At 64.4% G+C, this 15,474-nt stretch overlaps 2 protein-coding genes across 6 annotated transcripts in view; one reads left to right on the forward strand and one right to left on the reverse strand.

The window, feature by feature from the left end:
* SCNN1B (sodium channel epithelial 1 subunit beta) overlaps window positions 1-8,451 on the forward strand; it is a 51,005-nt gene extending 42,554 nt beyond the window's left edge. For 3 of the 5 annotated variants that reach the window (XM_079780819.1, XM_079780817.1, XM_079780818.1), the window contains 5 exons: window positions 626-749; window positions 3,606-3,663; window positions 4,229-4,290; window positions 7,285-7,360; window positions 7,597-8,451. In XM_079780819.1, the coding sequence (XP_079636945.1) occupies window positions 626-749; window positions 3,606-3,663; window positions 4,229-4,290; window positions 7,285-7,360; window positions 7,597-7,977 (701 nt within the window). In that variant the 3' untranslated portion in view covers window positions 7,978-8,451. The remainder of the gene's footprint in view (window positions 1-625; window positions 750-3,605; window positions 3,664-4,228; window positions 4,291-7,284; window positions 7,361-7,596) is intronic. The other 2 variants (XM_079780821.1, XM_079780820.1) reach the window with 1 other exon arrangement.
* Window positions 8,452-12,763: 4,312 nt separating this feature from the next.
* The window catches only part of COG7 (component of oligomeric golgi complex 7), a 70,977-nt gene continuing 68,266 nt past the window's right edge, over window positions 12,764-15,474 (reverse strand). The window contains exons 16-17 of the mRNA XM_079785783.1: window positions 14,996-15,139; window positions 12,764-13,163 (exon numbers count right to left, since the gene is read on the reverse strand). Coding sequence (XP_079641909.1) covers window positions 12,997-13,163; window positions 14,996-15,139 — 311 coding nt within the window. The 3' untranslated portion in view covers window positions 12,764-12,996. The remainder of the gene's footprint in view (window positions 13,164-14,995; window positions 15,140-15,474) is intronic.

Below are 15,474 nucleotides of genomic sequence, written 5' to 3' on the forward strand. Positions count from 1 at the left end.
GTCTGTGCCACATACACACCCTCACATGTGTGAGCTTGGTGTGCCACCCTGGCGCATGCACACGTGTGCGTATTTGTGTTCCCCACACACGTGTGAAGGGCAGTGGTGTGTTGTGTCCCGTGGTGCCGGCGGCCGAGCGTGTGGCACAGCAGCCTGCGCTCTGGTTCCTGCCTACGCGTGCGCCAGCTCAGCACCATCCCCGTCAGGGCTCTTCCGGGCTCTCTGGGGGTGCGGGCGAGCGGGAGGGAGGCGGCCTCCCACGTCTGAAAGCTGAGGCCGCAGGAGACGAGGAGCCCAGCCGGAGCTGATCCTTACGGCCCAGGGTCCCAGCACCACCGGGTGTGCGGGCGGCAGGCAGTCCACCGCCTCTTAAAGCCAACGCAGTGGGAACAGGCGGGAACTCTGTCCCTCGGCACCCCCTTCTCCCTGCCCACGGGGTGAGGGTGCCCGCGAGGGAGCTGCCTTTCCCTGCCGGCTGAGCAGGGTGTGGGGAGAGGCCCCAGGCGGGGCGAAGTGGCTGGCGAGGGGCGGCAGGATGGTTCTCCATGGGGGGGGCTGCAGTGGAGGCGGGGGGCGGAGACGGCGGGGGGAGGGGGGGGGAAGACGGCGTTGAACAACCCTCCAGGGGAGAGGACGCCGCGGGAAGGCCGCTCAGAGTGCCTCTCCCTGCCAGTCTACTGCTACTCGCAGCTGCGCAGGAGCCTGGGCCAGAGGGAGACCTGCATCGGGATGTGCAAGGAGTCCTGCAAGTGAGTGCGCTGCAGGCGCGGCCGCGGCAAGTGCGGGCCCCATGGGGCGGGGCAGTGCGGGCACTGTGGGGGGCGGGGTGGACACTGTGGGGGGGGGCGGGGCAGTGCGGGCACTGGGGGGGCGGGGTGGACACTGTGGGGGGGGGCGGGGCAGTGCGGGCACTGTGGGGGGCGGGGCAGTGCGGGCACTGTGGGGGGCGGGGTGGACACTGTGGGGGGGCGGGGCAGTGCGGGCACTGGGGGGGCGGGGTGGGCACTGTGGGGGGCGGGGTGGACACTGTGGGGGGGGCGGGGCAGTGCGGGCACTGGGGGGGCGGGGTGGGCACTGTGGGGGGCGGGCTGGGCACTGTGGGGGGCGGGGCAGTGCGGGCACTGTGGGGGGCGGGGGAGTGCGGGCACTGTGGGGGGCGGGGCAGGGCGGGCACTGTGGGGGGCGGGGCAGGGCGGGCACTGTGGGGGGCGGGGTGGGCACTGTGGGGGGGCGGGGCAGTGCGGGCACTGTGGGGGGCGGGGCAGTGCGGGCACTGTGGGGGGCGGGGCAGGGCGGGCACTGTGGGGGGCGGGGCAGGGCGGGCACTGTGGGGGGCGGGGCAGGGCGGGCACTGTGGGGGGCGGGGCAGTGGGGGGCGGGGCAGTGCGGGCACTGTGGGGGGCGGGGCAGGGCGGGCACTGTGGGGGGCGGGGCAGGGCGGGCACTGTGGGGGGCGGGGCAGTGGGGGGCGGGGCAGTGGGGGGCGGGGCAGTGCGGGCACTGTGGGGGGCGGGGCAGTGCGGGCACTGTGGGGGGCGGGGTGGACACTGTGGGGGGGGGGCGGGGCAGTGCGGGCACTGTGGGGGGCGGGGTGGGCACTGTGGGGGGCGGGGCAGTGCGGGCACTGTGGGGGGCGGGGTGGACACTGTGGGGGGGGGCGGGGCAGTGCGGGCACTGGGGGGGCGGGGTGGACACTGTGGGGGGGGGCGGGGCAGTGCGGGCACTGGGGGGGGCGGGGTGGACACTGTGGGGGGGGGCGGGGCAGTGCGGGCACTGTGGGGGGCGGGGTGGACACTGTGGGGGGGGGCGGGGCAGTGCGGGCACTGTGGGGGGCGGGGTGGGCACTGTGGGGGGGCGGGGCAGTGCGGGCACTGTGGGGGGCGGGGTGGACACTGTGGGGGGGGCGGGGCAGTGCGGGCACTGGGGGGGCGGGGTGGACACTGTGGGGGGGGGCGGGGCAGTGCGGGCACTGGGGGGGGCGGGGTGGACACTGTGGGGGGGGCGGGGCAGTGCGGGCACTGTGGGGGGCGGGGTGGGCACTGTGGGGGGCGGGGCAGTGCGGGCACTGTGGGGGGCGGGGCAGTGCGGGCACTGTGGGGGGCGGGGTGGGCACTGTGGGGGGCGGGGCAGGGCGGGCACTGTGGGGGGCGGGGCAGTGCGGGCACTGTGGGGGGCGGGGCAGGGCGGGCACTGTGGGGGGCGGGGCAGGGCGGGCACTGTGGGGGGCGGGGCAGTGGGGGGCGGGGCAGTGCGGGCACTGTGGGGGGCGGGGCAGGGCGGGCACTGTGGGGGGCGGGGCAGGGCGGGCACTGTGGGGGCGGGGCAGTGGGGGGCGGGGCAGTGCGGGCACTGTGGGGGGCGGGGCAGTGGGGGGCGGGGCAGTGCGGGCACTGTGGGGTGGGGCAGTGCGGGCACTGTGGGGGCGGGGCGGTGCGGGCACTGTGGGGGCAGTGCGGGCACTGTGGGGGGCGGGGCAGTGCGGGCACTGTGGGGGGCGGGGCAGGGCGGGCACTGTGGGGGGCGGGGCAGTGCGGGCACTGTGGGGGGCAGTGCGGGCACTGTGGGGGGCGGGGCAGGGCGGGCACTGTGGGGGGCGGGGCAGTGCGGGCACTGTGGGGGGCAGTGCGGGCACTGTGGGGGGCGGGGCAGGCGGGCACTGTGGGGGGCGGGGCAGGGCGGGCACTGTGGGGGGCGGGGTGGGCACTGTGGGGGGGGCGGGGTGGACACTGTGGGGGGGGTGGGGCAGTGCGGGCACTGTGGGGGGCGGGGTGGACACTGTGGGGGCGGGGCAGTGCGGGCACTGTGGGGGGGCGGGGCAGTGCGGGCACTGTGGGGGCGGGGCAGTGTGGGCACTGTGTGGGGGCGGGGCGGTGCGGGCACTGTGGGGGCGGGGCAGTGCAGGCACTGTGGGGGGCAGTGCGGGCACTGTTGGGGGCGGGGCAGTGCGGGCACTGTGGGGGGCAGTGCGGGCACTGTGGGGGGCGGGGCAGTGCGGGCACTGTTGGGGGCGGGGGGGCACTGTGGGGGGCGGGGCAGTGCGGGCACTGTGGGTGGCGGGGCAGTGCGGGCACTGTGGGGGGCGGGGCGGGCACTGTAGGGGGGCGGGGCAGTGCGGGCACTGTGGGGGGCGGGGCAGGGCGGGCACTGTGGGGGGCGGGGCAGTGCGGGCACTGTGGGGGGCGGGGCAGTGGGGGCGGGGCAGGGCGGGCACTGTGGGGGGCGGGGCAGTGCGGGCACTGTTGGGGGCAGTGCGGGCACTGTGGGGGGCGGGGCAGTGCGGGCACTGTGGGGGGCAGTGCGGGCACTGTGGGGGGCGTGGCAGGCCGGGCACTGTGGGGGGCGGGGCAGTGCGGGCACTGTGTGGGGGCGGGGCGGGGCGGGCACTGTGGGGGGCGGGGCAGTGCGGGCACTGTGGGGGGCGGGGGGGCACTGTGTGGGGGCGGGGCGGGGCGGGCACTGTGGGGGGCGGGGCAGTGCGGGCACTGTGGGGGGCGGGGCGGGCACTGTAGGGGGGCGGGGCAGAGCGGGCACTGTGGGGCGGGCACTGTGGGGGGCGGGGCGGGCACTGTGGGGCGGGCACAGCCACGGGCTGCCCTCTCTTCCAGTGACACCCAGTACAAGATGACCATCTCCATGGCCGACTGGCCTTCGGAGGCCTCTGAGGTGAGAGGGTGGAGCGGCCGAGCTCCTGGGCGGGGCCCGCAGGCTGCTTGGAGCTTCGGAGAGGGAGCCCCTCTCCCCTCCCTCCCTTTTCTCCCACTCCCAGGGAGCCACAGCGTCCTCTGTCCTTGCAGCGCTTGCATCCTGGCCAGAGGACAGCCCACAGACATAGACGGTGCAGAGTAGGGTGGAGATTGCAGCATGTGAGCCGAGGATGAGACTGGGGAAAGCCTCTCTGGATGGCGGTCAGGGCAGGGCTCCCTAAAGGTGATGGAGCAGAGAGTGAAGCTGAGCCAGCCATGGGCAGGGCCGGGAGCAGGACCAGGCAGAGGGGCAGCAAGTGCCGGGGCCAGAGGTGGGCAAGGCTGGCAGAGGATGGCTAGCCGCTGGGGGAAGAGTCTGGAGACCTGAGTGCCTCCTCCGGGAACAGCAGCCACATGGCGCACTATCCCCTCCCTCCTCTCCCCGAGCCCACGCATGTCCCCGGGAGCTTCAGCAGGTGCGGCAGGCCCCTGGCTGGGAGGGAGTGCGCAGGCCCCGTTTTTTCAGCTGCTTTCTTGGGTTGCAGGACTGGATCTTCCACGTCTTGTCTCAGGAGCGGGACCAAAGTACCAATATCACCTTGAGCAGGTAAGCCTGGAGTATGGGCAGGGCTGGGGAGGCAGAAAAGGCCTCAGGAGGAGTCTGGACACAGGGCAGCTCCTCAGACCCCTTCTCACACTGCCCAGACCTGGGCGTGAGCCTGGAGGAGGACGCATTGGGAGTGAGAGAGAGCCAGCCAAGGGGACTCAGAGTGGGCCACTCCCAAAGGAGAGCCTGTTCCTCCATCTGCCACCTGTTCATACACCCATCCACGCATCCATCCATCCATCCATCCACCCATCCACCCGTCCTCGATCCTCCCAGTCTCCTACCCACCCACCCACCCATCCATTCACGCATCCACCCGTCCTCCATCCACCCATCCACGCATCCATCCATCCATCCCCCATCCTCTATCCTTCCAGTCTTCTACCCACCCACCCATCCATCCATCCATCCATCCTCCATCCTTCCAGTCTTCTACCCACCTATCCATCCATCCATCCTCCATCCTTCCAGTCTTCTACCCACCTATCCATCCATCCATCCTCCATCCTTCCAGTCTTCTACCCACCTATCCATCCATCCATCCTCCATCCTTCCAGTCTTCTACCCACCCATCCATCCATCCATCCATCCATCCATCCATCCATCCATGCCCCATCCTCTATCCTTCCATCCATCCATCCATCCATCCATCCCCCATCCTCTATCCTTCCATCCACCCACCCACCCATCCTTCCATCCATCCTTCCAGTCTTCTATCCATCCATCCATCCATCCATCCACCCATCCTTCCATCCATCCATACTTCCACCCACCCATCCATCCATCCATCCATCCCCCATCCTCTATCCTTCCAGTCTTCTACCCACCCATCCATCCATCCTCCATCCTTCCAGTCTTCTACCCACCTATCCATCCATCCATCCATCCCCCATCCTCTATCCTTCCATCCATCCATCCATCCATCCATCCATCCTCCATCCTCTATCCTTCCAGTCTTCTACCCACCCACCCACCCATCCTTCCATCCATCCTTCCAGTCTTCTATCCATCCATCCATCCATCCACCCATCCTTCCATCCATCCATACTTCCACCCACCCATCCATCCATCCATCCATCCCCCATCCTCTATCCTTCCAGTCTTCTACCCACCCATCCATCCATCCTCCATCCTTCCAGTCTTCTACCCACCTATCCATCCATCCATCCATCCCCCATCCTCTATCCTTCCATCCATCCATCCATCCATCCATCCATCCTCCATCCTCTATCCTTCCAGTCTTCTACCCACCCACCCATCCATCCATCCTCCATTCTTCCAGTCTTCTACCCACCCATCCATCCACCCATCCATCCATCCATCCATCCATCCTCTATCCTTCCATCCATCCATCCATCCATCCTCTATCCTTCCAGTCTTCTACCCACCCATCCATCCATCCTCCATCCTTCCAGTCTTCTACCCACCCATCCATGCATCCATCCATCCACCCATCCACCCATCCATGCATCCATCCATCCATCCTCCATCCTTCCAGTCTTCTATCCATCCATCCATCCATCCATCCATCCTCCATCCTTCCAGTCTTCTACCCACCTATCCATCCATCCATCCATCCCCCATCCTCTATCCTTCCAGTCTTCTACCCACCCACCCATCCATCCATCCTCCATCCTTCCAGTCTTCTACCCACCCATCCATCCATCCATCCATCCATCCATTCTCCATCCTTCCAGTCTTCTACCCACCTATCCATCCATCCATCCATCCTCTATCCTTCCATCCATCCATCCATCCTCCATCCTTCCAGTCTTCTACCCACCCATCCATCCATCCATCCATCCATCCATCCCCCATCCTCTATCCTTCCATCCATCCATCCATCCCCCATCCTCTATCCTTCCATCCATCCATCCATCCATCCTCCATCCTCTATCCTTCCAGTCTTCTACCCACCCACCCATCCATCCATCCATCCTCCATCCTTCCAGTCTGCTACCCACCCATCCATCCATCCATCCATCCACCCACCCATCCTTCCATCCATCCTTCCAGTCTTCCATCCATCCATCCATCCATCCATCCACCCATCCTTCCATCCATCCATACTTCCATCCATCCATCCATCCATCCATCCATCCATCCATCCATTCATCCTTCCTTCCATCCATCCATCCTTCCATCCATTCATCCTTCCTTCCATCCATTCATCCTTCCATCCATCCATCCATCCATCCATCCATCCATCCATCCATCCTTCCATCCATCCATCCATCCATCCATCCTTCCATCCATTCTTCCATCCATCCTTCCATTCATCCTTCCATCACCCATCATCCATCCTTCTATTATTCCACTCACCCATCCTCCAGCCATTCATCCATCTTTCCATTCATACAACACAAACATGCACTGAGCACAGAAAAGACATGAGGTGCATATATCAGGAAACCTGAATCTAGAGGACAGACTGGTGCAAGCAGAGCTCTGGTGACGAGTCTGTGCCAGCCCCTCCCTGTGGGAGCACAGTGGGAAGGAGCCTCCATCTGCCTGGAGAGATAAGGGAGGTCTGTATAGGGAGGTGGTGCTGGAGCTAACCCTCTAAGGAGCAGTAAGGATGGTTCAGAAAAGTAAGGCCTGGACATGAGCGAGCACGGCCTTTCTGAGGGCCACCGGGTATAAGGGGGCAGCCCACGTGGCCACCCTTCTCTGCCCCAGGTTTCCTGACAGGGGCAAGGGTTAGGGCGGGCTCTCTGCAGCGTCTACTGTATTTGGGCTGGGCCACCCTGGGGGTGGGAGAGGGGAGCTCTCAGGGACTATCTTGGGCCAGAGTATCCCTTAGGAAGCTGGTTGAGAAATGGCCCACAGGATGGGCACTGGGCAGAGATGCTTTTTGTGACTCCAAGGCTCAGAGGGGCCCTCAGGGGATTAGCCTGTGCCAAGCTCAAGCAGAGGAGGGCTGGGCAGCCGTGTGTGTGTGTGTGTGTGTGTGTGTGTGTGTGTGTGTGAACCAGTCCCTGTTGCCTCCTGCAGGAAGGGAATTGTCAAGCTCAACATCTACTTCCAAGAATTCAACTATCGTACCATTGAGGAGTCAGCAGCTAATAACGTGAGTTTGGGGCTCCTGACCCCTCTGCCCCGCACCCCGAGGGTCAGGAGGGTCCCCAGCCCCGCAGAGGCATTAGGAAGGAAGGTCTCTAAGCAATTGTTTCCCTGGGCTGAGATGGTCCCCCTGCCCCCTTCCCAGTCAACCACCCAGCTCACAGGACCCAGGAGGCTGGGGCCAGGCAGGACCTTGTGGCCTGCCCCCACCTCTGCCAGGCTCTCAGCCCCTGCCCCCCACAGATCGTCTGGCTGCTCTCGAACCTGGGCGGCCAGTTTGGCTTCTGGATGGGGGGCTCGGTGCTGTGCCTCATCGAGTTCGCGGAGATCGTCATCGACTTCCTGTGGATCACCGTCATCAGGCTGGTGGCCTTCTCCAAGAGCCTGCGGCAGAGGCGGGCCCAGGCGCGCTATGCCGGCCCCCCGCCCACCGTGGCCGAGCTGGTGGAGGCTCACACCAACTTTGCCTTCCACCCTGACACAGCCAACCATGGCCCCAACCCTGGGGCCTACCCCGATGAGCAGACCCTGCCCATCCCGGGCACCCCGCCCCCCAACTATGACTCCCTGCGTCTGCAGCCTCTGGACGTCATTGAGTCTGACGGTGAGGGTGATGCCATCTAGGCCTTGCCCCTGCCCCTGCCCCTGCCCCTGCCCACCCTGGGCAGCCCAAGAACTCGGACCTGAGGAGCCGAGACCAGGGCCCAAGGCCTCATTCCATCGTGCCCTCTCCAAAGGGCCGACACTAGGTGTCCGGTCGAGTCTATGTCTCTTGCAGAGAGGCCAGCAGTCCCCAGTCCCAGGCCGAGGGCGCCGAAAGCTCGCGGTGCTGTCGGGATTGGGGAACTGTGTGCTCGGTTAGTTTCTGCCCACCCCCAACCTCGAGCCAGGCTCTGAGACCCGAGGACACCTTCCCCTGGGGGCCGGCCGCTTCCCTCCAGCCAGTCGGCATCTGCTCCAGAGCCCGGCCTCAGGCACACGGCCCCCAGAACCCGCGGCCTCTCCTTCCTGGAGGCTGGCCTCCGGGTGGGATCGGTGAGGCAGTGGTTGTGCGGAGCAGGAGAGCATCAGGCAGGGGCGGGGGTGGCTGCCAGGTGGCACGTGTTTTATTCTCGAAAATAAAAGTAGAAATCACCGTGTGGAGCCATGTTCTTCGTCGGATGGGGCAGTGGCAGCATCGGACACATCTCGGGGGCGGAAGGACATCCTGCTGGCCTGAGAGCGGGGCCTGGCCAAGGAGAGGCCCCAAGCAGGTGGCTGTTGAAGCCGCTTTCCAGTGGTCCCGAAGCAGCGGCCTGAGGACTCTGTAATACCACCCAAGTCACTCGCTTGGGTTATGAGGACAGAGCAGGGGGCGGGGAAGCAGCTCCAGACTGTTCTGGCCCAGCTTTCCGGGAGGCTTCCTCACAGTGCAGCCCAACAGGCCACGCCAAGGCGCCAGCAGCCGGGGACAGCGCCCCTCTCCCCAGCGGCCGCGCGAGCCAGGCTGCCCTCACTGGCCACTGCCTCTGAGCACCGGTGCGGCCCGCTGGAGAGGCTGCTTGAACCGCTCAGACCTGCCCGCACTGAGGCCCGCTGGCCCCAGGGAGTCACGGGTGCGGGTAAAATACAGGCAGCCGAGTGAAATATGGATGTGAGAGAAACAACGAGTTCATTTGTTAGTAGAAATATGTCTATATAATATTTGGGATATATTATACTAATAACTCACTGGCTTTTCTGAAGTTCAAATTGAACTGCTCACATCCTGTAGTTTTGACTGCTACATATGGCAACCTCTGCGGCTCCCCACAGAGGCCAGGGAGCTGCTACCGAAGGAGAATGGGTCTGGCGGGAGCGACGGCTGGCGCTGCAGGCCTGTCACCGCTGCGCGGGGAGGAGCGCTGGCGACAGCCTGGCGCCCAGGCCCCGGCCCAGCTGCTGGCCTGACACCTGGGGGCTTGGCCTCCATCCAGTGTCCCAGGCGGCACCGGGAGCCTCTCTGGCCGGGCAGCACCGCCGGGGTGGGACGGAGGGCCTGGGGAAGCCTGGCGTCTGCAGGCTGGGGTCACAGCTCGCGGGAATTGCCATGCTTGCCGCTATGACTGCTTTCATTATTGGCGGTAGTGGTTGCCGTCACCACACTCGCTATTATCAGTCGCTATTACACAGGGGTTATGTTGTATCAAGCTCTTACCACATGCCAGGCACCAGGCCAAGTACTTTGTAAGTCTTATTTCATTTAACCCTCATTTTACAGGTAAATAGAGACTCAGAGGGGCAAAGTAAGGTACCCAAGATTGCTATTACTCTAGTAAGTGATGAAGTGAGACCCCAGCCGCATCCACTTGCTGCCAGTGGGCCTGGCAGGGCCTGAGGGCTTCCATGCGTATTGTCTCCTCTGCTGCTATGGGGCACGGAGAGCAAAACGCATCTAGCTCCTTTGCTCACAAGCTAATCTGAACTGATGTAAGTTAAAACGGGAACACATGGGCCACAGCTGGTGTGGGTCAGTGGTTGGAGCATCGGCCCACAGACTGAAGGTTCCCGCGTTTGATTCTGGTCAAAGGCATGTATCCTGGTTGCAGGCTTGATCCCCAGCCCATTGGGGCACGTGCGTGAGGCAACCAATAGATGTGTCTCACATCGATGTTTCTCTCTCTGTCTCTCTCCCCCTCCCTTCCACTCTCTCTCAAATTCAATGGAGCCCTAACTGGTTTGGGTCAGTGGATAGAGTGTCAGCCTGTGGACTGAAGGGCCCCAGGTTCGATTCCGGTCAAGGGCATGTACCTTGGTTGCGGGCACATCCCCAGTGGGAGGTGTGCAGGAGGCAGCTGATGGATGTTTCTAACTCTATATCTCTCTCCCTTCCTCTCTGTAAAAAATCAATAAAATATATTATAAAAAAATAAAAATAAATAAAACTCAATGGAAAAAATATCCTCGGGTGAGGACTAACAAAAAAAGGGGCAGGGGGGACACATGGGCTCTTGTAATAAAAGGACCTGAGGTGTGGCTGTGCCCAGGGCTCACCTGGGTCTGGTGGTTTGTCCAGCCACGGGCTCTGCGTCCTGTGTGGGCGTCCCTCTCAGACAGGTTCTCGCCATGCGCCCTCTTCCCCACCGTCCCAGGCTCCACTCCCTCAGCTCAGCAGCCACAGAGGGAAGCCCCTCCGTTTTCGTTTTTTAATTTTTATTGATTTTAGAGAGGAAGGGAGAGGGAGAAAGAGAAAGACCAACCATGAGAGAGAATCACTGAGGGACTGCCTCCTGCATGCCCAACCCTGGGGATGGAGCCCTGACCAGGAGTCAAACAGAACTTCCTGGTTCATAGGTCGATGCCCAGCCACCGGCCACGCCTGCGGTGGAAGCTCCCCTCCACGGCGTCCCAGCAGAAGCTGTTCTGACCACCGTGGGGCCTGGGGTGGAAGAGGCTGCCTGCCAGCCTAGGGTGAACCCGGGGTGGGCACCCCGACAGGCTCTGTTCAGAGACATCGTGACGCGGGCGTGGGAGGTGCTGCTTCCCGCCCCAGAGCTGCCAGTAGAGGTGAGCTGGCCCGGCGGCCGGGCCACCCGCTGCCCTTCCCGAGGGAAGCACGAGGGCCCGGCCCAGAGCACGGTGGGTCAGGCGCTCGGGGCCCAGCGGACAGCATTCCTCTCCCTCCAGATGGGGAGACGCACTGTCCTGTTCCTACCCTGGGGCCCCGCCAGAGCCCCAAACTGCCCAGAAAATGGCATTCTGTGGTCCCCTCCACTCCACAGGGCAGGTAGGCTGCCTGTGCCACGGCCGCTGCCCCCACCGTACCTCAGGGGTCCCCTGAGTCAGGGACCACCAGGCCCGCTTTTCAGATTAGGAACCGGGGCTCGGTGAGCTGCCTTTCCCACGGTCCAGCGGGCAGCTGGCGAGGCTGGGACTGGAAGCAGCGGCACTCATGGCGGACCCTGGTGCGGAGACCGCACGTCTCCACTTCAGGCAGCAGCCGCGCCGCCCAGGCTTCCGGCTCCCTCCTTCCAGGCAGGAGCCGGGCTCCACCTGCCAGGCCCACGTGGGGTCCACAGCAGGAGCCAGAGCCCTGTTCTTGGTGCGGCTTCGCAGCGAGCTGTTTCCGAGCCAGCAAAACTGGTGCCCCGGGTGAAGGACAGATGTGACCGAAGCGACCCAGCGAGACAGATCCTGGCGCCTGGGGCGGGTCCGAGAGGCACACAGGCTCCGCTGGGACCAGGCGGTGCTGCCTGCCTCGCCCTGTGGTCGGGAACGGGGGTGCCGGTCACAGGCTTGCTCTAAGCCCGGCCCTGCCACTGGTAGCTGAGAGACTCCAGGCGAGCCCCCTCAACTTCTCCAAACCTCGGTGTCTGTGTGTGGAAGAGGGAACGCTTTTCCTGTCTCTGAGGCTCCTGGGAGGCGTAGGGGAGGAACGGTTCTCAGTCCCGAGAGCACAGCCCGTCCAGTCCCACAGGGGACCCTCCAGACACTGCGCTCACCCCTTCCCCTGCTAACAAAACCCAGTCTGTTCAGGGCTGTGACGGCCCAGCCCAGGCAATGCACCCTGAGTGGTCTAAGCGGGTTTCTCTGCTGGAGGCGAGGTCCTCGGGCAAGGTCTGCAGGCATTCTGGCTGCCACACTAGGGGTGCCTCCTGGGGAGCATGGCCTGGGGGAGGCCGGGATGCTGCTATGCAGCCCACGGTGCACAGGGCAGGCCCAATGTCGCTAGCGCCAGGGCTGGGAAACCCTGGCACAGCCAGTCCTGTCCCGGCCTTCCCAGCCTCCTTTGCAATTGGGGAGGTACCTGGTGACCAAGAAAATGCCGACTGAGGCTGGGAGGAAGCGGCGGGGCTTTGCCTCCCCAGGAGAGGGACAGACTTGCTCAGCACCTCCGCTTCCTGCCCCGCCCCCCTTGTGGTTGCGGGAGCTGCCCCGCCAGGACGAGGACCAGGGAAGGGTCAGGTCAGAGGCTGGGCCTGCTTGGCCAGACACTGGATCGGCGCCCGAGCCCACCATCTGATACCTGTTCCTGAGAAAAATCACCTCCTATTAGTGTGAGTCACTCAAATTACATTCTTCTGTTACCTGTAGACAAGTACACTCTTAACAGATACGAAGCTACCGGCAAATAACAGAATCCACACCGTCTGCGAGTTTTCAAAAGGAAAAGCCGGTCCTCATCACAGAGGTCCGAGGCCCCGTGGCCCAGCGCCTCCGGCCCCCTTCACGCCCGCTGGTGGCCGGGTCGGCGCTGTGCCCGCTCTTTGTCAGGTCTGCCCGCCCATCTCGCCCGGGCTGCCTTCCGCCCGATGCCCCCTTGCTCCCTAGTATCTAAAAGCATCTTCTCTGCTGCTCACCTGCCGATCCCCCCTCCCTTTCTCACTGACGTCCCCAGTGCGCAGAACCCAGCCATCCACTGGAGAGAAAGGAAAGAGCGTTCTTACGTTTCACTATATTTATTAATTCCATTTTCCAGATCGGGTCATTTTAAAAAGTCATCTGAAAATACCTCTCTAATAAATAAACCTCTAATTTACAGTGTTTGGGTTGGGGGGTGTTAATCACAAATGAAAGTCTTTTTAAAACCAATTCTGCCCAATCCGGGCAGTTTTAGAGCAAAGCCGTCCTGGAGAGCTGCCTGACCCCGGCCGCAGGCCCGCCCTCCTCTCGGCCGCGTGAGGGTCAGTAGTCCACGCTCCGCATGGCGGCCACCGTGGCGGCGAGGCGCCGGGGCAGGCCTTTGCTGACCTGCCTGTAGTCCTCGGGCTTGGTTTTCAGGAGCGTCCCGACGTGCTGGAGGGTGCGGGAGGGCTGCAGGCCCAGGGCGTCCATCACGTTGACCAGGTAGTCTGGGGGGGGGGGGAGGGGGCAGACAGACTCAGCACAGGCAGGACAGGCCCACAAGGCCTCCCGGGGGCCCCCTCGAGTAATAAATGGACACTGCCCACCCTCCAAATCCTGGGGTCCACTCTGCCCTCAGCAAGAGGCCTTGACTCTGAGGGTTTTCCTGACTGAGCTGGGCCCGGGTCCCGCTCCCATCTGCTGCCCATCTGCTGCCCAGCTGGTGTCCATCGGGCTGCATGCTAGGAGGACGGAATGGGGACAGAGGCCCTGGAGGCGGCCTGATGTACTGTGGTGACGGTGATGGGTGCTGCCTGTCTCCTCCTTCCTGGGTGGGGACAGACCTCTGGGAGCCTTCCGCCAGCTCTCAGGTTCCCTTTCCTGTTGGGAGGGCTGGAGACAGCGCCGCCCAGGTCCTTCCTGCTCCCTGACCGGCGGGAGCTCCAGGCAGGTCTGCCTCTTCCCGTGTCTCCTTCTGAGGCCAGCTCAGCCCTGGCGGCTGGCTGAGGTCCGGCTCGGGGAGGTGCTTCCCCGGCGGCGGTCTCCACCAGTCGGACACCTGCCTCCTGCACAGCTTGTCCCCACAACTGAGCTCCCCTCGCCGGAGCCAGGGCTGCGAATGAAGCCCAGGCCACCACGACCTTCTGTCTGGCCAGCAGAGTGGTTCAAGGCTTGTTTCTGTTAACACCAAATCTGAACGTCTTCAAGGGGCCGTGCGCTGCCACAGACCTCACCCATCTCTATCGTGCCACAGCTTGAGCGTCACGCCTCGGCCGCCTCCTCCCGGCCCCAGCACCCTCCCCAGGACCAGCGCCGGGCACAGGCACTGTCCACAGCCCACCTCCTAGCACTCCGGCCGGCACGGAAGGAGGCATGGATGACCGGGAGGGAGCGTAACAGGGAGGGAGAAATAATGTGAACTGAACCCCGGGGCAAGCCCAAGCTCAGCTCGCCCTCTCTCCGCTGGTTCTCTGCTCGGTGCCCCTGCTGCACTGACGGGTGCCAAGGCGGCGCCCGCGCCCGTGAGGTGGCAAGGCGCTGCCTCCCGCAGCAGCTGCTGAGCTCACTGCCAAGGGCACAGCTCAGGGCCCCGGACGCGGGCTCCAGGCCGGGCCCCCCACTGGCTGCTCTGGGCCCGGGGGGAAGCCTCACTTGTAGCTCTTCTTCAGCAAAACAAGAGGCTGGCTGGGCCCTGTGCCCATCAGGTCAGAGCCCTGCTGGGCCCACCACCCTGGGCCCTGAGCACCCAGCTGCCCAGGCAAGCCAGTGGAATGACACCAAGAGACTGGGGACACTCCCGGCCGCCGGCCCACAGCTCAGCCTCAGCACCACCTGCATGACGGGCGCCAGCAGGAGCAGGTGGGCACATGCCTCTCTGCCCGCAGGCAGGCAGGGATCTGGGACTCCAGGTGTCCTCATTGCACAACCGCCCTGAGCCTCCATTTCCCTATCAGCATGATGGGGGCGAGGGGCCTCGCAGGGGAGTTTGAAGATTGCATAAGGCAACGGGCGTGAGGCCTGGCGCGGCACCTGGCGTGCCTGGTGTGTGGCAAGAGCTTAACCAACACTCGTTTGCGGGAGTTATATAAGAGACAGGCCAGGCGGGCAAGGCAGTCGGCCATTCCCTCTCTCCCGGAAGCTGCCCTAACGCCTCAGCCCAGCAGCCGTCAGAATCCCTCCCACACTTCCCAGTGCAGGTGTCTGGGCTCCACCCAGCCTTCAGTCAGACCCCTGGGGACGGGGCCTGGAGAAGCGACTGCCTGTGTGAAGGCTTCAGGGCCACGTCCGAGCGACGTCACGAGGAGACCTGGGAGGAGACTCCGGGAGGCCGGGGACCCACCAATGTCAGTGGCCAGCTGCTTGGTGGAGTGCGGGGTGAGCTCGGGGATCTGCAGGATCACATCGCAGTAGGTCTGCATCGTGGCTCTGGCGATCGAGCCCAGCCAGTTGTCAGCCATGTTGTCCAGCTCGGGCAGTTCATCCCCTAGGAAGGGAGAGAGTCACCAAACACACCGAGCTGCTCGGGGGAGACCCACTGCAGTCGGTTACACCCACCACCGTGGCGCCCTCGGGCCATGCAGCCTCAGGGCGGGGCAAGTGTGGCGAGGAGAGGAGCATCGAGCAGAGCGCAGACGTGTGCTAAGCAGGGCCACCAACAGAGCACACGTGAGAGGGCCCTGCTTACGAAGAAGCACGTGAACATGGGGATGCAGACAGGCAGGGGAGGACAGTCGGTTTCATCCCCCTATCCCCATCACGTGCTTTGAGCGTGTGTGCGTATGTGTATGTGTCTGTGTGAAAAGTTCTATGAAAAAATGT

Source organism: Cnephaeus nilssonii (genome assembly GCF_951640355.1).
Source record: "Cnephaeus nilssonii genome assembly, chromosome: 2".
Lineage (NCBI taxonomy): Eukaryota > Metazoa > Chordata > Mammalia > Chiroptera > Vespertilionidae > Cnephaeus > Cnephaeus nilssonii.